The sequence below is a fragment of the Callorhinchus milii genome, unplaced genomic scaffold (assembly GCF_018977255.1).
Source record: "Callorhinchus milii isolate IMCB2004 unplaced genomic scaffold, IMCB_Cmil_1.0 Scaffold8, whole genome shotgun sequence".
In the NCBI taxonomy this organism is placed as follows: Eukaryota; Metazoa; Chordata; class Chondrichthyes; order Chimaeriformes; family Callorhinchidae; genus Callorhinchus; species Callorhinchus milii.
Window position 1 is genome coordinate 13,896,097 of NW_024704749.1, and position 16,907 is coordinate 13,913,003.

Genomic DNA, 16,907 nt, shown 5'->3' on the forward strand with positions numbered 1-16,907 from the left:
GCCCCCCCCACACCATCCCACCCCTACCCCCCCACACACCATCCCACCCCCTACCCTACCCACCCCACACCATCCCACCCCTGCCCCCCCCACACCATCCCACCCCCTGCCCCCCCCCACCACCATCCCACCCCCTGCCCCCCACACCCACCATCCCACCCCTGCCCCCCCCACCATCCCACCCCTGCCCCCCACACCATCCCACCCCCTGCCCCCCCCCACCATCCCACCCCCTGCCCCCCCCCACACCATCCCACCCTCTGCTCCCCCCCACGATCCCACCCCTGCCCCCCCACCATCCCACCCCCTACCCCCTCCCACCATCCCACGCCCTGCCCCCCCACACCATCCCACCCCTACCCCCTGCCCCCCCCCTGCCCCCCACCATCCCACCCCCTGGCCCCCCCCTGCCCCCCACCATCCCACCCCCTGTGCCCCCTCCCCCGCCCCCCCACACCATCCCACCCCTGTGCCCCCCCCTTCCCTGCCCCCCCACACCATCCCACCCTGTGCCCCCCCCCCCCTGCCCCCCACACCATCCCACCCCTGTGCCCCCCCCTCCCCCCTGCCCCCCCACACCATCCCACCCCTGTGCCCCCCCCCCCCACCCCCTGCCCCCCCACACCATCCCACCCCGTGTGGGGTGGAGGGAGGGGGTGGGGCAGGGGTGGGGGGGGGGGGGGGCACAGGGGTGGGATGGTGGGGGGCAGGGGGGGGGCAGGGGGTGGGGGAGGGGGGGGCACAGGGGGTGGATGGTGGGGGGCAGGGGGGGGGGTGGGGGAGGGGTGGTGGGGGGGAGGGGGGGGGAGGGGTGGGGGGGGGGGAGGGGTGGTGGGGGGGGGTAGATGGGGGGGAGGGGGGAGGGGGTGGAGGGTGTTGGGGGTTATCACGGATGACCCTTCGCTGGAGACGTTTCGCCCACAAAACGCACAGTCACTACACTGCGCAGCGTGTGTCCCGGGAAGCGCCTTGAGACGCCCTCCACTGTGAGTGACACGTGCGCGCGCGCGCGCGCGTGCGGGGGGGCGGGGTTACCGGGCGGCGTGGACGCGCGCGCTTGGGGGCGACGGACGTGGCGGGAGGAGGGCGCGGGGGCGCGCACGTCGACGTGGGGCCGTTGAGAGCCGCAGGTGACGAGGAGACGGGGCGATGGCGGCGCGAGTTTAACCGTCACGGACACAGACCCACAGACAGACACACACACAGACCCACAGACACCCGGTGAGAGAGAGAGAGAGACACAGACACACACACAGACAGACACCCCCCCCCCCCCCCTCCGCCTGTCAGTAACTCCAGGCCGCGGCTCGGGCCTAGGCCCGGGTGAAGCCGGGCGCTGTGTTAGTGTCAGCGGCCTCCGCCCTCCCTCTCCCCCCCCCCCCCCGGGCAGCCACAGGCTCCAGCCCCCCCCTCCCCCCATCCCCAGGGGGTGTGGGGAGGGGGTGTGGGGGGAGGGGGTGTGTGGGAGGGTGTGGGGGTGTGTGGGAGGGGGGGTGTGGGGTGTGGGAGGGGTGTGGGGTGTGGGAGGGGTGTGTGGGGGTGTGGGAGGGGGTGTGGGGGAAGTGGGGGAGGGGGTGTGTGGGGGGGGGTGTGGGGAGGGGTGTGGGAGTGTGTGTGGGGAGGGGGGTGTGGGGGTGTGGGAGGGGTGTGTGGGGAGGGTGTGTGTGTGGGGAGGGGGGTGTGGGGAGGTCCCAGGGTCACTATCCTGTTCCCCCCCACAACTCCTCCCTGAAGCCATCCTCTGCCCTGGGGGGGTGTGGGGTTGGGGGGGGACCTCCTCTTCACGGCCTCACTGGGGACCTCCTCGTATTAATGAAAACGCTCTGGAACATTCTCCCTCTATCCCCTCCCCCCCCCCCCCCCCCCCGGCTCGGCCCGGTCACTGTCGGTCCGCTCCCGGGATGGCCTTTACCCCCCGGACCAGCGATTCCCCACCGGTCGACCTGACGGCCGGACTCCCGCTCCGCGCCGGTCGAAGGCGGTCGTCAGTCGGGCGGTCGGTCCCTGAGACCGTTTGGTTTGGTTTGGTTTGGTTTCGCCGCCTCTCTTTGCCGCGGGATTTCGCGCGATGGGAAGCGAAGGCGCGATGGAAACGGTGCTGTTGTCGGCGTGTGCCGGGCGTCGTTCGTGCGCGAATTGTTCCCCGGACTTCTCGTTGCTGCACTTGAGCGGGCAGCTGTCGGTTGGTTTGTTAGCCTGTGTGTGTGTGTGTGTGGCAGTGTGTGTGTGTGGGGCTGTGTATGTATGTGTGTGGCAGTGTGTGTGCGAGGCAGTGTATGTATGTGTGTGGCAGTGTGTGTGTGTGGGGCAGTGCATGTATGTGTGTGGCTGTGTGTGTGGGGCTGTGCATGTATGTGTGTGGCTGTGTGTGTGTGTTGGGCTGTGTATGTATGTGTGTGGCAGTGTGTGTGTGTGTGGGGCTGTGTATGTATGTGTGTGGCTGTGTGTGTGTGGCACAGTGTGTGTGTGCGCGCGCATGTGTGAAAGAGTGAGAAAAACAACACCATCGCTCTTTGCTGTGGATTTTGATCCTGACTCTCTGCGAGTGGACTCTCCTTACAACTCAAGGAACGGGCTTTCGAAGCCGGCGACGCGTTGTAGCCACTGTGCCCTACACAGCCGGCAAGCAATGACTTTTATCAACAGTTTTTTCAATTGCAATACCGCTAACCATTGTGTTAAAACACACACGCAATGAACTGCCGGTGTAATAGATTTTGTGACTTGATAATTTGTCTTCATAACACACAAAGAGGATTTAATGCAGAAGATTCTTTATGGTTCGTCTTGAGACGCTGAACTTGTGTTTCACGTTCTTGTAACTTGAAAAGCAGGCGTGACAACAAGAAGATGAGAGGTTGTGAGATTTTAACTTATGGGTAACTCAACTCATCAGACCTTGGATTTTTTTTTAAAAAAAAGAATTGGCGCTAGTGGGACTTCCATGTAAGAAAGGAAGACATTTGAGAATATTGGAAGCATTTCCATCTGTCACCTTTAACAAGCCAAAATAGCTTCCCTTAAATATCTTTTGGGGGAAAGAAATAGATATTAAAATTATAATTGACGTCACTCGTCCCTTTCTCCCTCCCCAGGAAAAAAAAAAGCCTCAAAGAAATTGTGGAGCTCTTACATGTGTCGTGTTAAAACTAAGAAGAGTACGAATGGCTTTCCGTTGAATCGGCGTGTACTGTGCTGGAAAGTATCTCTCCTCCCGGGAGACTGAAGCATGTATTCACCACAGCGGAGGGATTTCATATCCGTGACTTTGAGTAATCAGAACGGGAGGAACTATGATAACAGTAAGACCTGGAGGAGGCAGTCCTGTTGGCGGGTAAGAGAAAATATGCAGACACACTGCTTCATGGGTGTGTAAAGAGCTTGAATTGAAGATGGTAACTGTAGGTTAATGTTTGTGTCTATCACAAGCTTTTTCTACATAAAATCCTTACGCGTCATCGGAAGTACACACGTTTCGGGGGGTTTTGGAGCCCTTTGTATAGGAATAGCATCAATATGCGGGGGTGAAGATAAGAGCTTCTTCCATCTGTCCCCTTTCTAACCACAATAATAAAAGGAATGTATAATGGAGCACTCATTACTTAAGCTAAGTGGAACTCGGGTCATCAATCATAGAATCCTGGAATTATACAGCACAGAAGGAGGCCATTTGGCCCATCGTGTCTGTGCCGGCTCTTTGAAAAGAGTTTCCCAAATCAATCCCATTCCCCCGCTCTCTCCCCAAAGCCCTGCAAACTTGTCCTCCCCAGATAGTTACCTATTTCTCTTAAAAGTTCACAAGGGCAATTCTTTTATTTTCAAGTTTCTGATTAAAAAGGTTTTTATAAAAAGCAAAAATGACCTATACTTTTCATCCGTTGTTTCCCAACCTGACCACGCTGCCGTTGTGAAGCCTGTACTGCGCAAGAAATGGTATGAATGCAAATCAACACTTATTTCTGTTCAGTTGCAATGACACGTATCCTGCTGATGCTGCCCTCCCACCAGCAGCTGGCTCAACAAGCCACGAGTGTAAATTGCAGTATGTTCGCCCACAACACATCCGGTCAATTCACTTTACAGTACATGCCGTGAAGCGCTTTGAGACGTGACGATGGTATGATAAGGGGCTACATTGGATGCAAGGCTCATTATTATTTCTAGATTATTTCAAGCATTTTGTCAAATAAGTATTAGCTCTTCAAGTAACCCACTCAATTCATTTTATTTTATTTTGGTCTATCTCCACCGAGTTCAAAATGTGTTTTATTTCGAGGAATTTTTGTGCCATTAAACTTTTTCCCTCTTTTCCTGAAAGCACTTATCTGTGCTGAAGAATGGAGGATGGATCCCTTCTCTTCCCCCCCCCCCCCCACCCCCCCTCTTTTTTCCAAGGGCACTGGAGACAGTAATAGAACTCTTAGGGTTAAATCTGGAACTTTTGGAGTCTGTACAAACAAAGTCTTCAAGAGAACGCACCCTCCTTTCCAAGCTATGCACAGTAATCCCTTCCCAACCCTGTGGTTTAAGAACATAAGAACATAAGAATTAGGAGCAGGAGTCGGCCATTCGGCCCCTCGAGCCTGTGTCCTGCCATTCGATACGATCATGGCTGATCTTCAGACCCAACTCTAATTACCCGCCCTATCCCCATATCCCCTATCCCTCTGTTTTTTAAAAATCTCTCAGTCTCAGCCTTGAAGATGTTCAAAGGCTGACATCTACAGCCTTCTGGGGTAGTCACTACCCTCTGAGTGAAGAAATACAAACCCTAAACATATGATTATTGTGCAACAGTCAACTTGTAAGTATCCCTTCAAAAGTAAATTAATTTGGTCACTCAATCCACGGTTGTTTGTGGGGACGCTGCTGTGCGCAATTGGCTGCCGCGTTTCGCTCACAAAATATACAGTCAATTCACTTTACAGTATATTCTGTGAAGCGCTTTGAGGCGTCCTGATGATGTGATAAGGTACTATATCAAATGCAAAGATTATTATTCTGTTAACAGGACAGGATTTTTGGGAGGTGGATGGGTACAAAACCACACTGTCATCCTAAATGTAGTTTGAATGTTTTTTTTCAGAAATGGAAGCAGCTATCAAGGTTACAGCGCAGCCTAATTGCATTCCTGTTTTTCTTCATGGTGTTTTGTGGCATTGCAGCATATCCTAATCTGTCAGAGCAACGGGAAGGTAGGAGACAGCACCAGCTTTCACAACTGGAGTTTAACATTGTGCCGTTGCTAGTCAGTTTGCTCCATATTTCCACACATTTGAGTCTTAATGATTTATTTTTTATCTTTACAAATTATGACTTGCAGTGAGATGGCAAAGTTACCTATGTACACACTGTGTGAGTGGGTTTAGAGATCATATGCCTTAGTTATACTCAGATGGAAGTTCTCTTGCTCTAAGTTTGGATAGGTCTCTTAACTAATACCACCACTGGTGGGAATGTAACCTAATCCCTGACTGTTCAGCACCTTGGGATGTCATCCCAACATGAAACCGCCTTGGGACGTCCTCCCGACGTGAAAGGCGCTATACAAATGTAATCTTGTTGTTGAAAGGCGCTTTCCAAATGTAATTTTTTATTGTATTGTGTTGTATGTGGTCTCTGGATGAAATGGTTTGGTCCTGGATTGCTCTTTGAGAAATCTTCATATTTTATCAACTCAACACCATAGTTATTTGTTCTCCTGTCTACTGACTATTCCTTTTAATCCTTACGGGTTCATCAAGCCATTTAATTATCCCTTTCTTTGTTCTTTCTGATTCATCCATTTGAAATGGATGCTGTTCTGGTCAGTTTTTCACTCTCTGTCGATTCTCTTTCATTTCCCTCCACCCTCTTCCTCCTCCTCACTCTCTTTCCCTCTTCTGTTTGTGTCCGGCATATTATGGTGATGCAGGGTATCATCCGTGATAGAATCTACTCATTACTTCTCTCGTTTGTGCCATTATTAACTCTTAATTCCCTTTTCTTCCGGGAAACATCTGTGACTTTACCCTTCTGTGTTTGTCGCCTTGCCACACGGTGAATCGTAGCCATGTGCAGTTGTCCTGCTTTATGGGCTGTGGGTAAAAGCACCAAAGCATATATAGGTCGCATACACCTACACATACCCACAATTCGCCCATATTCTGCCCCTGGTTCTCCCCACTCCCCCACCCCGATCCACTAAAAAAGAACATCTTTCAGTGTGGCTAATACCTTCAGGCACAAATCCTTCTTATGTTTTGGTGGCCCTGGGCTGCAGCATGGTATATTAGCGATAGAAAACGTTTATGATCTAGAAATATTTGTTCTGTTGGTGGCTCATTTCACAAAAGGGGGCCTGAGTTTTTCTTGTTAGGTAACTGCATGAATTTTGACCTTTCCGTGTGCCAGCAGAACAGTTATACAACGAACCACTTGTGATGTACGGCACTGACCTACCTTCCTTTGTACCCTCTTTTTCGTTGAGTCTGGCCTGAATGTGCTCTTAGCTGTGCTCACTTTGATCCTTCCTGGGTTCAATACAGTTACTATGGTTTTTAAACGTCTGGATGTTTCCTTCACTGAAATGCCAGTTTTGTTTGTAGGAGCTCAGACTGAAGGTCCAGCCAGGCTCCATTGCTCTTAAACATGTCCTCTTTAACAATCAGCAGAGTCCTGGGAGCATGTCCTCTGCCCCATCTCTCCCAACAAGACGTGAATGTGTTGTGCAGGTGACTCCTAAAGAGGTGGGGGCACAAATAACCCACAGTGATCCTATTGCACAGACCATTCTCATGTCGACACTACATTTTTGCACAGTTAACACTTACAGTGCAAAATGAGTGCAATGTTTACCAAGCACGAGCATGATTTTTTTTCAAAAAAAAAGGTAATTTTATTTTATTTCTTCCCTATTTTCCTCTTCTGTAGTCTTCTCCCCGCACCATATACCATCCCCGGCTGAGAGGACGGGATGCAGACCTCCAGTGTGTGGTCCCAGGCCTCCGCCAAAAGCACAGTAGGAACATCTTCTGACCGTATAAACAGGGTACCGTAGCAACTCTTTTTTTTCCAACCACTTTGTGAATGCAGGACTTTGAGGACTGTGAAAGGAGGTCTGATGCACCTGTGTCGATCTGCAAGAGAATTGCTGGCACCTAGTGCTGGATCGTGTCTGTGTGACATGGAGTTGAATATTGGCCGTGTGAATTTGGGCTCCAAATTAAGATCGAACTGAACCGATCCAACAAGATGACTTCACGTTTCACAGGAAAACGCGTCACTCTTTTGCTATTTTTTATTAATCCGCCAATTTTTCTTCTCCGAGTTTCTCTCCTCTTCTGACCGACTGCATTTGTCTATTTTTGCTGCTGGGGATATGGTTCTCTCTTCCCTCCCACGCTCCCCCAACATTAAACCTCATAGTTACAAAACCAATCGATGGAGGCCTGGTTATGGTGCGCTAATGTGTTGAGCCACCTGGAGAGGGATCGAGGAGGACTGTAGAAAGAGAAGGGTATAATTCATACATATATTTGGAAAGAATACGTTTATTTTGAAACCCTTTCCGTCCTGGACTTTTACCTCTTGAGCAAATACGTAAAATGATGGCCTGATCGATGAGTGACATCTGATGTTTATCTCTGCACTGTATCTGTGATATTGTATATGCGCCACGCGACCTCCCAGTACGTTCAATTCTGCGGGCTTGTGTGGGAAACAGAAGGCATCCGATTGGCTGTTGACACGGTGCTGATCTTAAATTTGTTTTTCTCCAAAAAATAAATGCGAGGAGATGTGACACAACGTGCATTTTTCCTGGGCACCGTTCGTTATGCCACTTGCTTCAAAACAAAAGGGTTGCAATTTTAACTTTGCCTCTAAAGCTGGGTCCTTTGTGTTCAGCTGTTGCAGACAGAACAGAAAATGAAAGATCTATTGATAGTCGCTTGAAGCAAGCTGATCCAGCGGTGGGACCAGCAATAGATGTGCCAATCCCTAAGGAACAGCCAGCTCTGACACCTCCACAGGTAACGAGAGAACAAACTGACACTTTCCTATGTAAAAGGCTCTATATGAATGCAAGCTCTTAGTAAATATTCTATTAATGATTTTTCGGCTATTCTTGACTGTCAGGTTGTTTGTGTTGAAAACGCGACTGTAATTCATCAAAGACTTAAAGTTACCCGATCTGTTCCAAGAACTTTAGTATCACAAAAGGATTCCATGTGCTTTTGTTTTGCAGACAAGTATATTAATAATAATAATCCTTGCGTTTGATATAGTGCCTTATCATGTCTTCAAGACATCTCAAAGCGCTTCACATAATATATAGTAAATTGACTATATATTTTGTGGGCGAAAAGGATAGTGTCGTAGCTGAGTGTATTGAGATTTCACCAAGTCCCACCATAATGCAGTATTGGTGAAATACTTTATCAGTAATTTTAGTCCACTGTGTAACCAATTCTTGTGTGATTTATTTTCTCCTCCTTTCACCCCCCCACCCCACAGAAACCCAGAAGACCAAATCCCAACAAACGAGGGCCGCCGTTCTTACAGAACAGATTGCCAAAGAAGGAAAACGTGGTTGATCGCAAGCTCGATAAGGTAGAAACTCAAGCTGAACAGGCACCCAACGACAAGGATGAGAAGAAAGACAGGTCTGTGATCAGGTACTTGAAGGCTTTCTGTGCAGTAATCTGAATGATGAAGGGGTGGAGGGTAGGGAGGGTGAGGGTGGGAGAGGAGACCGAATGTTAATTGTGAATAAAACCCTTTTATGTTGGATCGGCAGATGGCACCTTTCTCAAAACAAGTTATGATTAAAATCTGTGCACTTTGAAAGATGTAAAGCAGGATCCTCAGCTACAGTTAGAACATTTTGCTTCCATGGGTAGACCACAGCACTTTGAATTTTTGTTCAAGCAGCGATCTGTAAATTTGAATGCTGTGCTTGCAGTTGGCGTGGAATGGTGATCGAACCTGAACAGGCCACGGAGGCAATAGCCGGCAGAGTAAAAGAACAGGCAAATGTACTGCCCGATGAGAAAGAAAACCTGAAAGAACCAGGTAGGTTTGATCACTTGAGCTGGGCTAATAATAATAGTGTTATAAATAATACAATATTTTGTAAGGTGCGTGACAATACAAGCAAAAATAAATGATGTACTGTGCTATGGCACAGAGGATAGGGAAGTTAGCCTGAAGATTAAGACTATAGATAAGGGTTTTTCAACTAGCCTCGGGTTCTCAGGACAGTACACCCACATTTTACCAATACTAACAGGCTGTGAAGAGCATCATAGCTAAGCCTGATTCTGATGTCTGTGAACATTGCAGACACAGGACAGTGATCAGAAAGAAAGATACTTAGCCGATTTCCACCACACAACCCAATCGTAATAGAATCAGTGCATTCCTGACTGAGATCAGCAAATCATTACTGTGTAGGGAACAAACCCATCCATCTTCCCAGTGAACCCATTGGGGGGAAGTTCCCAATTTTCTATTGGAATTCATCTTTATGAATTAATGTAGAAATCTAGTAAATCCACTTTACAGTATATTCTGTGAAGCGCTTTGAGATGTCTCAACGACGCGATAAGGCGCTATATCAAATATTTCCAAGTCAGTAACCGATTAATTTGCTTCTGTTCTGTTCATTTCAGGGGCCCTAACTGAGCGACAGAAGGCCGTGATAGAAACATTTCAACATGCTTGGAAGGGGTACAAAGAATTTGCCTGGGGTCACGATGAACTGAAACCCATTTCTAAGACCTACAGTGAATGGTTTGGTTTAGGACTGACCCTGATCGATGCCTTGGACACGTTGTGGATTTTGGGACTGAAAGAAGGTGACTTGTCCATATTGCACGACTAAATGGTGCAATTTCCCTGATAGACAAGATATAATTGCTGGTGCTCATTAGCCCACACACTAGGTTTGCGAAACTTGTATTATTTTCTATTTGTGAAGCACAGGTATTCTGTGCTACATTTGGGATTTATTTTTACTTTTTACATTTAAAGATTGCAAATGAAGTGTTACTTGGGAGGCTTCCTAGTAGCATCTGGCGTCTAAATTGATAAATCTATCCCAGTTGGATCAACATTAAAAAATAAATGTTTTTTAAATTAATTTGCAGTGTTTAAAGTGCACAAAAGGGCTGCAGTGGGATGTTGTTAATTTTGTGGTTTTAAGGGAATAGTGTAGACTAGTGTTTTTATGGACAAGCACTGAATTGTAAACTTACCACAAATTACCAGGAGAGACGAAGATAGGTAAAACGTGTTGAGTAAGACCTGTAGTTTTACAAATGTTGCTCACAATGTTATCTTGCACTTTCAAAGAGATTTCGATGGCTTGTGGTCATCGCTGATTAGCGCACAATTTAAACTGGAATAGCAGAGTAATAGATTAAAGGAACCCAGTGGACTGTCAAATGTATTACTGGACGGTTTGCAGTTGGGGGCAGATGTCAACGGAGGCAGCCACAAAAATTTAGTGCATTAAACTGTCTATTCAAACCCAAGCCATTCGGTGTTGCAGATGGGCAGATAGTTGTCTTTGATATCAAATCAAATCATGAAATTGATAACTTGCATATTTCCATTTTTTATGCTCCTTTCATAAAGGCAGCTGCACACAAAACGGGTTCACTAATTTTTATTCTTTTTATATCTTTTTTTTTAGAATTTGAGGAAGCTAAGAAATGGGTGATCAATGAACTGAACCTCAGTAAAAACGTGGATGTGAATTTGTTTGAGACCACGATTCGTGTTCTTGGTGGATTGCTCAGCACGTACAATCTAACAGGAGATCAAGTCTTTCTGGACAAAGCAGTAAGGACTGTGCTTGTATAGCTGTATCTTATTGCTGCGTGTAACGGGTTATAATCAGCTATTAAAGAAACAGATGGCGCTCAGTCTGTTCATTAACGTTTCAAAGCTGCAGAAGATTTGTTATAATCTTATTTTGCTGCAAAAAATGAACACTTAATTGCAAAGATCACAAGGGCCAAGTCTTGACATTAAACTGTCCTCGGATTCCGATTGAAACAAATCCACAGTTGAATTTTGTGTTAACCTAGTTACTCACTTAACGTCTGGGATCATTATTATTTTCCCAGTATGATTGCCTTAAGTTTGGTTTAAAAGAAAAACAACCTTGAGTAGTTTAATAATCTATCTACAAAATTTAAGTGCAAATGTATGACCCTGAGAGGATTGGCGTTTTGTGGAGGAGAGATTGATTTGGTGATTTTTTTTACTTTAAGAAGCCCTTGAAGGTCACAGCTCAGAACATATGACTGCAAATACTTTTTTGCCGAGCATTTACCATCTGTTACAGCCTTGGATGATGATGATGATTGTGTTTCTCTGCCACAATAGCATGAACTTGGGAATCGGCTGATGCCCGCCTTCAAAACTCCATCCAAAATTCCCTTCTCGGATGTGAACATTGGCCGCGGCACCGCCCACCCCCCTCGGTGGACATCTGACAGCACCGTGGCAGAAGTGACGAGCATCCAGCTAGAGTTTCGGGAACTCAGCCGCGTCACTAACGATGATAAATACAAGGTTTGTTGAAACCACCAAGTTGGCAACGCAGGCGTGAATTTCAAGGTCCCATCTACAGTGCAGGTGGATGTGAATGGATTTTTCCCGTGTTCTTTCTCTCCCTCCCTTTCGTCTTAATTGTTAAACGGAGGCTCCATCTTCCATGGTCTCGTGGCGTTATTCAAAAAAGGCCAGGGGGATTCTGCCAGTGTTCTTGTCAGTCCCCCCCGATAAATTGGTCATTCACTGCATGGTACTCTGTGGGACTTTGCTAGGCATCATATCTGCCAACAAATATAGTTGATGGTGAGTATCTGTGAAACACATTGAGACATTTGGACATTGAAGGTGCTGTTTCAAATGCAAGCATTATAATTTCTGCATGTGAGATTGTTGTTGTAGAGCTGAATATGCAAAGAGAATCTAGGATAGAATAAAGAGGATTTATTGTTCCTCTGCCCATTGGCTTGGGCTACATCCGTTATGTCACAATAATGATGTACCTTTTGCGTCAAGAGAACATCTCAAAGCGCTTCACATAGCTCACTGGAATTCTTTCACAAATGAACTTCATCGGTCTTTATTACAGGAAGTCGTCGGTGAAGTAATGAAACTGGTTCATGGACTCGGAGGTAAACAGGATGGATTAGTGCCAATGTTCATAAACACTAACTCTGGGCAGTTTAGTCACCTTGGTGTTTATACGCTCGGTGCCAGAGCTGACAGCTACTATGAGTATCTGCTAAAACAGTGGATCCAAGGAGGAAAGAAAGAAACTGAGTAAGTAATTTTGAAATCTTAAGTTAGTAGTGAAAATTACTTTGTATTGTCAGTTAAGTGGATGATTCTGAGGTGGAAGACTTTAACACTATCTCGTGATTTCTAACATAAATGTTCATTATTCTGATTATCTGGCAGATTATTAGAGGACTACCTGCTAGCCGTAGAAGGCATCAAGAAGAACTTGATACGAAAGTCCGAACCTAACAAACTGGTCTTCGTGGGTGAACTTTCCCATAACCAATTCAGCCCCAAAATGGTAAGTGCTGCTTTTCTGAGTTGCTAATATGTGGTGGATGAGTAAAATGTTCGATCAGATTGTGTGGGAGGGAGCGTGAGAGGAAGCCACAGTATACTTAATGCCACTTTGCCAGATTAACTAATGAGCATGTAATGAATGCAACACACTTGTGCTAACTCACCAAGTCTGTGTTTTAGACCTGAGATCTTCAAGTCTGTGGCCTCGGAGTGCCTTTACCCACTAGGTCATTATGATAGCTCTTGAACTTGTTCTAATGGTAAAGTAGCAGCTGAGATGTAATGGTTAACCATGTAATGGGTTGTTTGTAGTGGTAAATGCAGTTGGGTTTTGGGACAAATCTTGCTACTAACATCGAGATTTGTGAGAAGCAGCCATGTTTTCTTTGTGTTAAAGGATCACTTGGTATGTTTCCTGCCTGGTGCCCTGGCTTTAGGAGCTCATCATGGGCTTAGTGCTGATCACATGGACCTGGCTAAAGACCTAATGGAAACCTGCTACCAAATGTACGCACAGATAGAAACTGGACTGAGCCCAGAAATTGTCCACTTCAATCTGAGTCCACACAATGGCAAGGATGTGGAAGTTAAGGTGGGTTTAGGTTCATCAGATCGCTGAATGGATGGAGAATGATTTTGTACGGTGATGGACAATTAGAAATTATAGCCAATAATTATTGGATTCAGTAACTTTGAAGTTAAGGTGGATGGCAGTATTTACAAATGCAACTTTCTAATAGATTATTATCACCCCAAACCCTTTTGAACTTGTGTAAATCTGTGCATTTGAACATCGTAGTGTGATTTCAATGGGGAAAATAATGAACATGATTCTGCATGGTATTATCCTTATCTTTTGTTGTAGCCTGCTGACAGACACAACCTGTTGAGACCTGAAACGATTGAAAGCCTCTTCTACCTGTACAGATTTACACAGGATAAAAAGTATCAGGATTGGGGCTGGGAGATCCTCCAAAACTTCAACAAATATACCCGAGTAAGTAATGGGAATTAATGAAAGAATACGATGATTTCAGATCACAGCTGCATTATAATGATGCTAATTTGACTATTTCCATTGCATAAGAACATAAGAATTAGGAGCAGGAGTAGGCCGTTCGGCCCCTCAAGCCTGTGCCGGGCCATTCGTTAAGATCATAGCTGATCTTCTGACCTAATTACCTGCCCTATCCCCTAATCCCTCTGTTTTTTAAAAAATCTATCAGTCTCAGCCTTGAAGATGTTCAAGGACTGAGCATATACAGCCTTTTGCGCTCATTTATACAAAATATAGTCAATTCACTTCACAGTGTATTCTGTGAAGCGCTTTGAGAGGTCACGAAGACCTGATAAGGCGCTATATCAAATGCAAGGATTATTATTATTATACCTAAGTTAAAAATTCCATTGAACGTTACATGTGCCAAGACCCTTACAGTGGGAAATCCCAATTAGTAGATGACATACCCAAGACAATAATAAGACAATTCTACCCATAACAATAATATGGGATTTTTAATTGTCTGCATTTGAAAATATTTTGAGCGACAATTTGATGCTTAACCATATAATTAACAATGAGCCCTTTGTACAATTCCCTTCACCTGTATTCCTTATGGTTTTGTTTTACACAGGTTGCCACTGGAGGCTACACTTCTATTAATAATGTCCGCAATCCTGAAAACCCAGAGCCCAGGGATAAAATGGAGAGCTTCTTTCTTGGAGAGACACTGAAATACTTTTTCCTTCTGTTTTCGGATGACTTCAATTTTATTAATCTGGACAAATTCATTTTTAATACAGAAGCACATATTATTCCAATATGGACAACCTGACCAGATAGATCTTTGAGTTGACCTCTCAACAGGTCAGTTATGGGATGAACCTGTTGGGTGTTTAACATGGAGTTACCCACTGTGTGGAGGTATTGCTCTACTTCATCGCCCACTGTGAAAGTTGATTGTTACATGGAGGCGTAGCAATTGGAACGGTAAGAAACTATGAACTAGGGAACAAACTTTTGGTAAACTGTTGCTGCAAGTGATTTTTTTTCCTTTATTGACAAAACAAGCTTAATTCCATTGTCTTCATCTATTTATTTCTCTTCGCCAACTTCAACCCTGTAGATGAGTATTGCATAATAAGACTCCTTGTTGGGAACATACAAATGTCAGGGAACAAATTGAATTTCATACCATCCATATAAGATTTGGAGCAACTAAATTGCATTGATGTATAGTCTGAGTCTTAGCTGCATTTCTTGGTCAATGGGGTGTTTTATTTTGACTATTTGTTTTCAATTTCATAATAATTTCATAAATTATTTAGAGAAATGAAAAGACTGAATCAACAAGGACGGCATTTGGACAACGAGGTCAGTCACCAGGCCACTCTTTCACTGCAGTAGAGACTGTAAATGAAAACTTATTGCCATGGAACCGTTAAGAGTCCATAAGACTGATACAAGTTATTGTAATAAGTCGATAAATTGATTGACCATGTTCATGGTCAGGTGTGAATTGTCTTTTTTATTATTATTATTGAACAAAGCCCCAACTGCCTACTTATACAGGCTGCTGGCTTGCTATGAAGGATCCACTAGTAATCCATTAGGCTAGCTTTGTTTTATTGCTGTAGCTGCTGCTAAGACTTCAGCGTACCTGGATATTTCACCTTGAAAGCATAGCATGAACTAGTTATGATTCAGTTCCGAGCATAGAAACAACCAGAAATAGTGCTGTGGGATTTGCAAGGCCTATATTTCTATCTACTGCTTTCATGCAATTGTTACAGCTGTAATTGAAGATATATACACACTCGTGATATGAATCTAGTAATGAAACAGTAATCAAATGTGTTTGCATTGCTAATAACTGTATAGGTTGTCTAAGAAATAATTTGTGTTTAGTAGAAAACATTTCTTCCACGGTTTGTGTTTTGTCTTACGTAACAAAGGAAATGGTTGGCTATTCAAGCAACTTTATTAGTTGAGTGATAATGTGCATCACCTCTTAATTTAAGCACATGTAAAATGCAAGCTGGGACTGTGGTGTGGGAATCATGTGGTGAAATGCAATATGACAACTTTGTAAATATATTCAGGAATATGGTTAGAAAACTTTCAGGAAATGAGCCATATTGTATAGTATTTACCTATCTCATCAAGACTCTTTACAAGTCATAGAAAATCTAGATTTTTATGGCCTTTGAAACTAATGCCATCTTGCAAATTGGGAGTGCACTTGTATTGTTTGAGCCTCTGCATCGGAATTAGTAACATTTGTCACTGGTTATACATAGTCCAAATTGGTAAAAATACATTGTAATTTTATGGATCTAATTCTCATACCTTTTCTGATATTTTTAATGACTTGCAATATCTAAAGCAGGTTATTAAAGATTCATTGAATTCAGCTCTGCCGCATTTCTGATTTAATTGTGCGGTCGCCAAAAAAAGCCTTGAACCGGATTGCACAGCAAAGCTAAGTGTGAAATTATCCTTACTTGAGGTATTACTATATTAGTTGTCATAAATATTATGATCTTCAGTGAGAATTACTATTGCACAAAAGGGAATTGGAGCCTATGAAGAGAACCAGTTTGTCTTTTTTTTCCATATCTGATTTTTCAAAATCAGACTAATAGACAAGAATAAAATGGGGGGAAAAAGGTTCGAAAGAGGGGTGAAAAAAGATGGAGGAGCAGTTACTGTGGTCCTAATTATTGCTGTTATTGTTTTTGTTAACAGTTTGCCCCCCTTTACAAATGCCACATTAAATCCTAAGATTTTATTTTAAAGTATGTGGTAAATAAGGTTCAAGGAGATAGATGTGAACATATCTGAAACTCCAGATAGTTTTAAACTATAATTTGTCATTGAAATTTTCTTTTGTAAATAATTACAGGCTATTTTTCAAAATTAAAATTTGACGCCTCTGATTGGTGTCTGAGAGTGTATTTATATATAAGTTATACTGAAATATTCCAAAAGCAATTGCACATGTGAAGCTTTTTGTGTAAGTCCTTTGTGTCAGTCAGTGATTTCTGTTTACGTCCATCATAAATTGTCATTCCTGAAAAGATGGCTGAGTATCAATGCAATATTAGTCCTGAGGATGCATTTCTAAGTAAATACTCATTTTAATTTATGACTGTTAGGTTTAAAACATTTATCCAGTTTCAATGGGTTTGGGAATATTAAACTAGTTCCCATGGCTTTTTGCTTGCTGGTAACTATTCAGTTGAAAAGTGGATGATGTTGATGTAAATATCTTTTTGGGTTCTAGGAAAAATGATTGTAAATAAAAGTATTATAACAGCCATTC

The 16,907-nt window shown here is 44.6% G+C and overlaps 1 protein-coding gene across 3 annotated transcripts; it reads left to right on the forward strand.

Annotated features, from left to right (window-relative positions):
- The first annotated feature begins 1,078 nt into the window (after nucleotides 1-1,078).
- LOC103180403 (endoplasmic reticulum mannosyl-oligosaccharide 1,2-alpha-mannosidase) lies at nucleotides 1,079-16,904 on the forward strand. Of its 3 annotated transcripts, XR_006085256.1 has the most exons (15): nucleotides 1,079-1,221; nucleotides 3,096-3,334; nucleotides 5,087-5,195; nucleotides 7,888-8,012; nucleotides 8,497-8,657; nucleotides 8,945-9,054; nucleotides 9,654-9,839; nucleotides 10,679-10,827; nucleotides 11,377-11,565; nucleotides 12,134-12,324; nucleotides 12,463-12,583; nucleotides 12,980-13,174; nucleotides 13,448-13,579; nucleotides 14,217-14,572; nucleotides 14,911-16,904. XR_006085256.1 is itself a non-coding variant. In XM_042337283.1 (14 exons), exons 2-14 carry the CDS (start codon nucleotides 3,230-3,232, stop codon nucleotides 14,415-14,417), a joined length of 1,974 nt encoding a protein of 657 aa, XP_042193217.1. In that variant the 5' UTR covers nucleotides 1,079-1,221; nucleotides 3,096-3,229; the 3' UTR covers nucleotides 14,418-16,904. The 3 variants fall into 3 exon arrangements, 2 of the variants coding, with proteins under 2 accessions (XP_042193217.1, XP_042193218.1); XM_042337283.1 differs by having other exon boundaries at nucleotides 14,217-16,904; XM_042337284.1 differs by having other exon boundaries at nucleotides 8,497-8,645; nucleotides 14,217-16,904.
- Nucleotides 16,905-16,907: the final 3 nt, after the last annotated feature.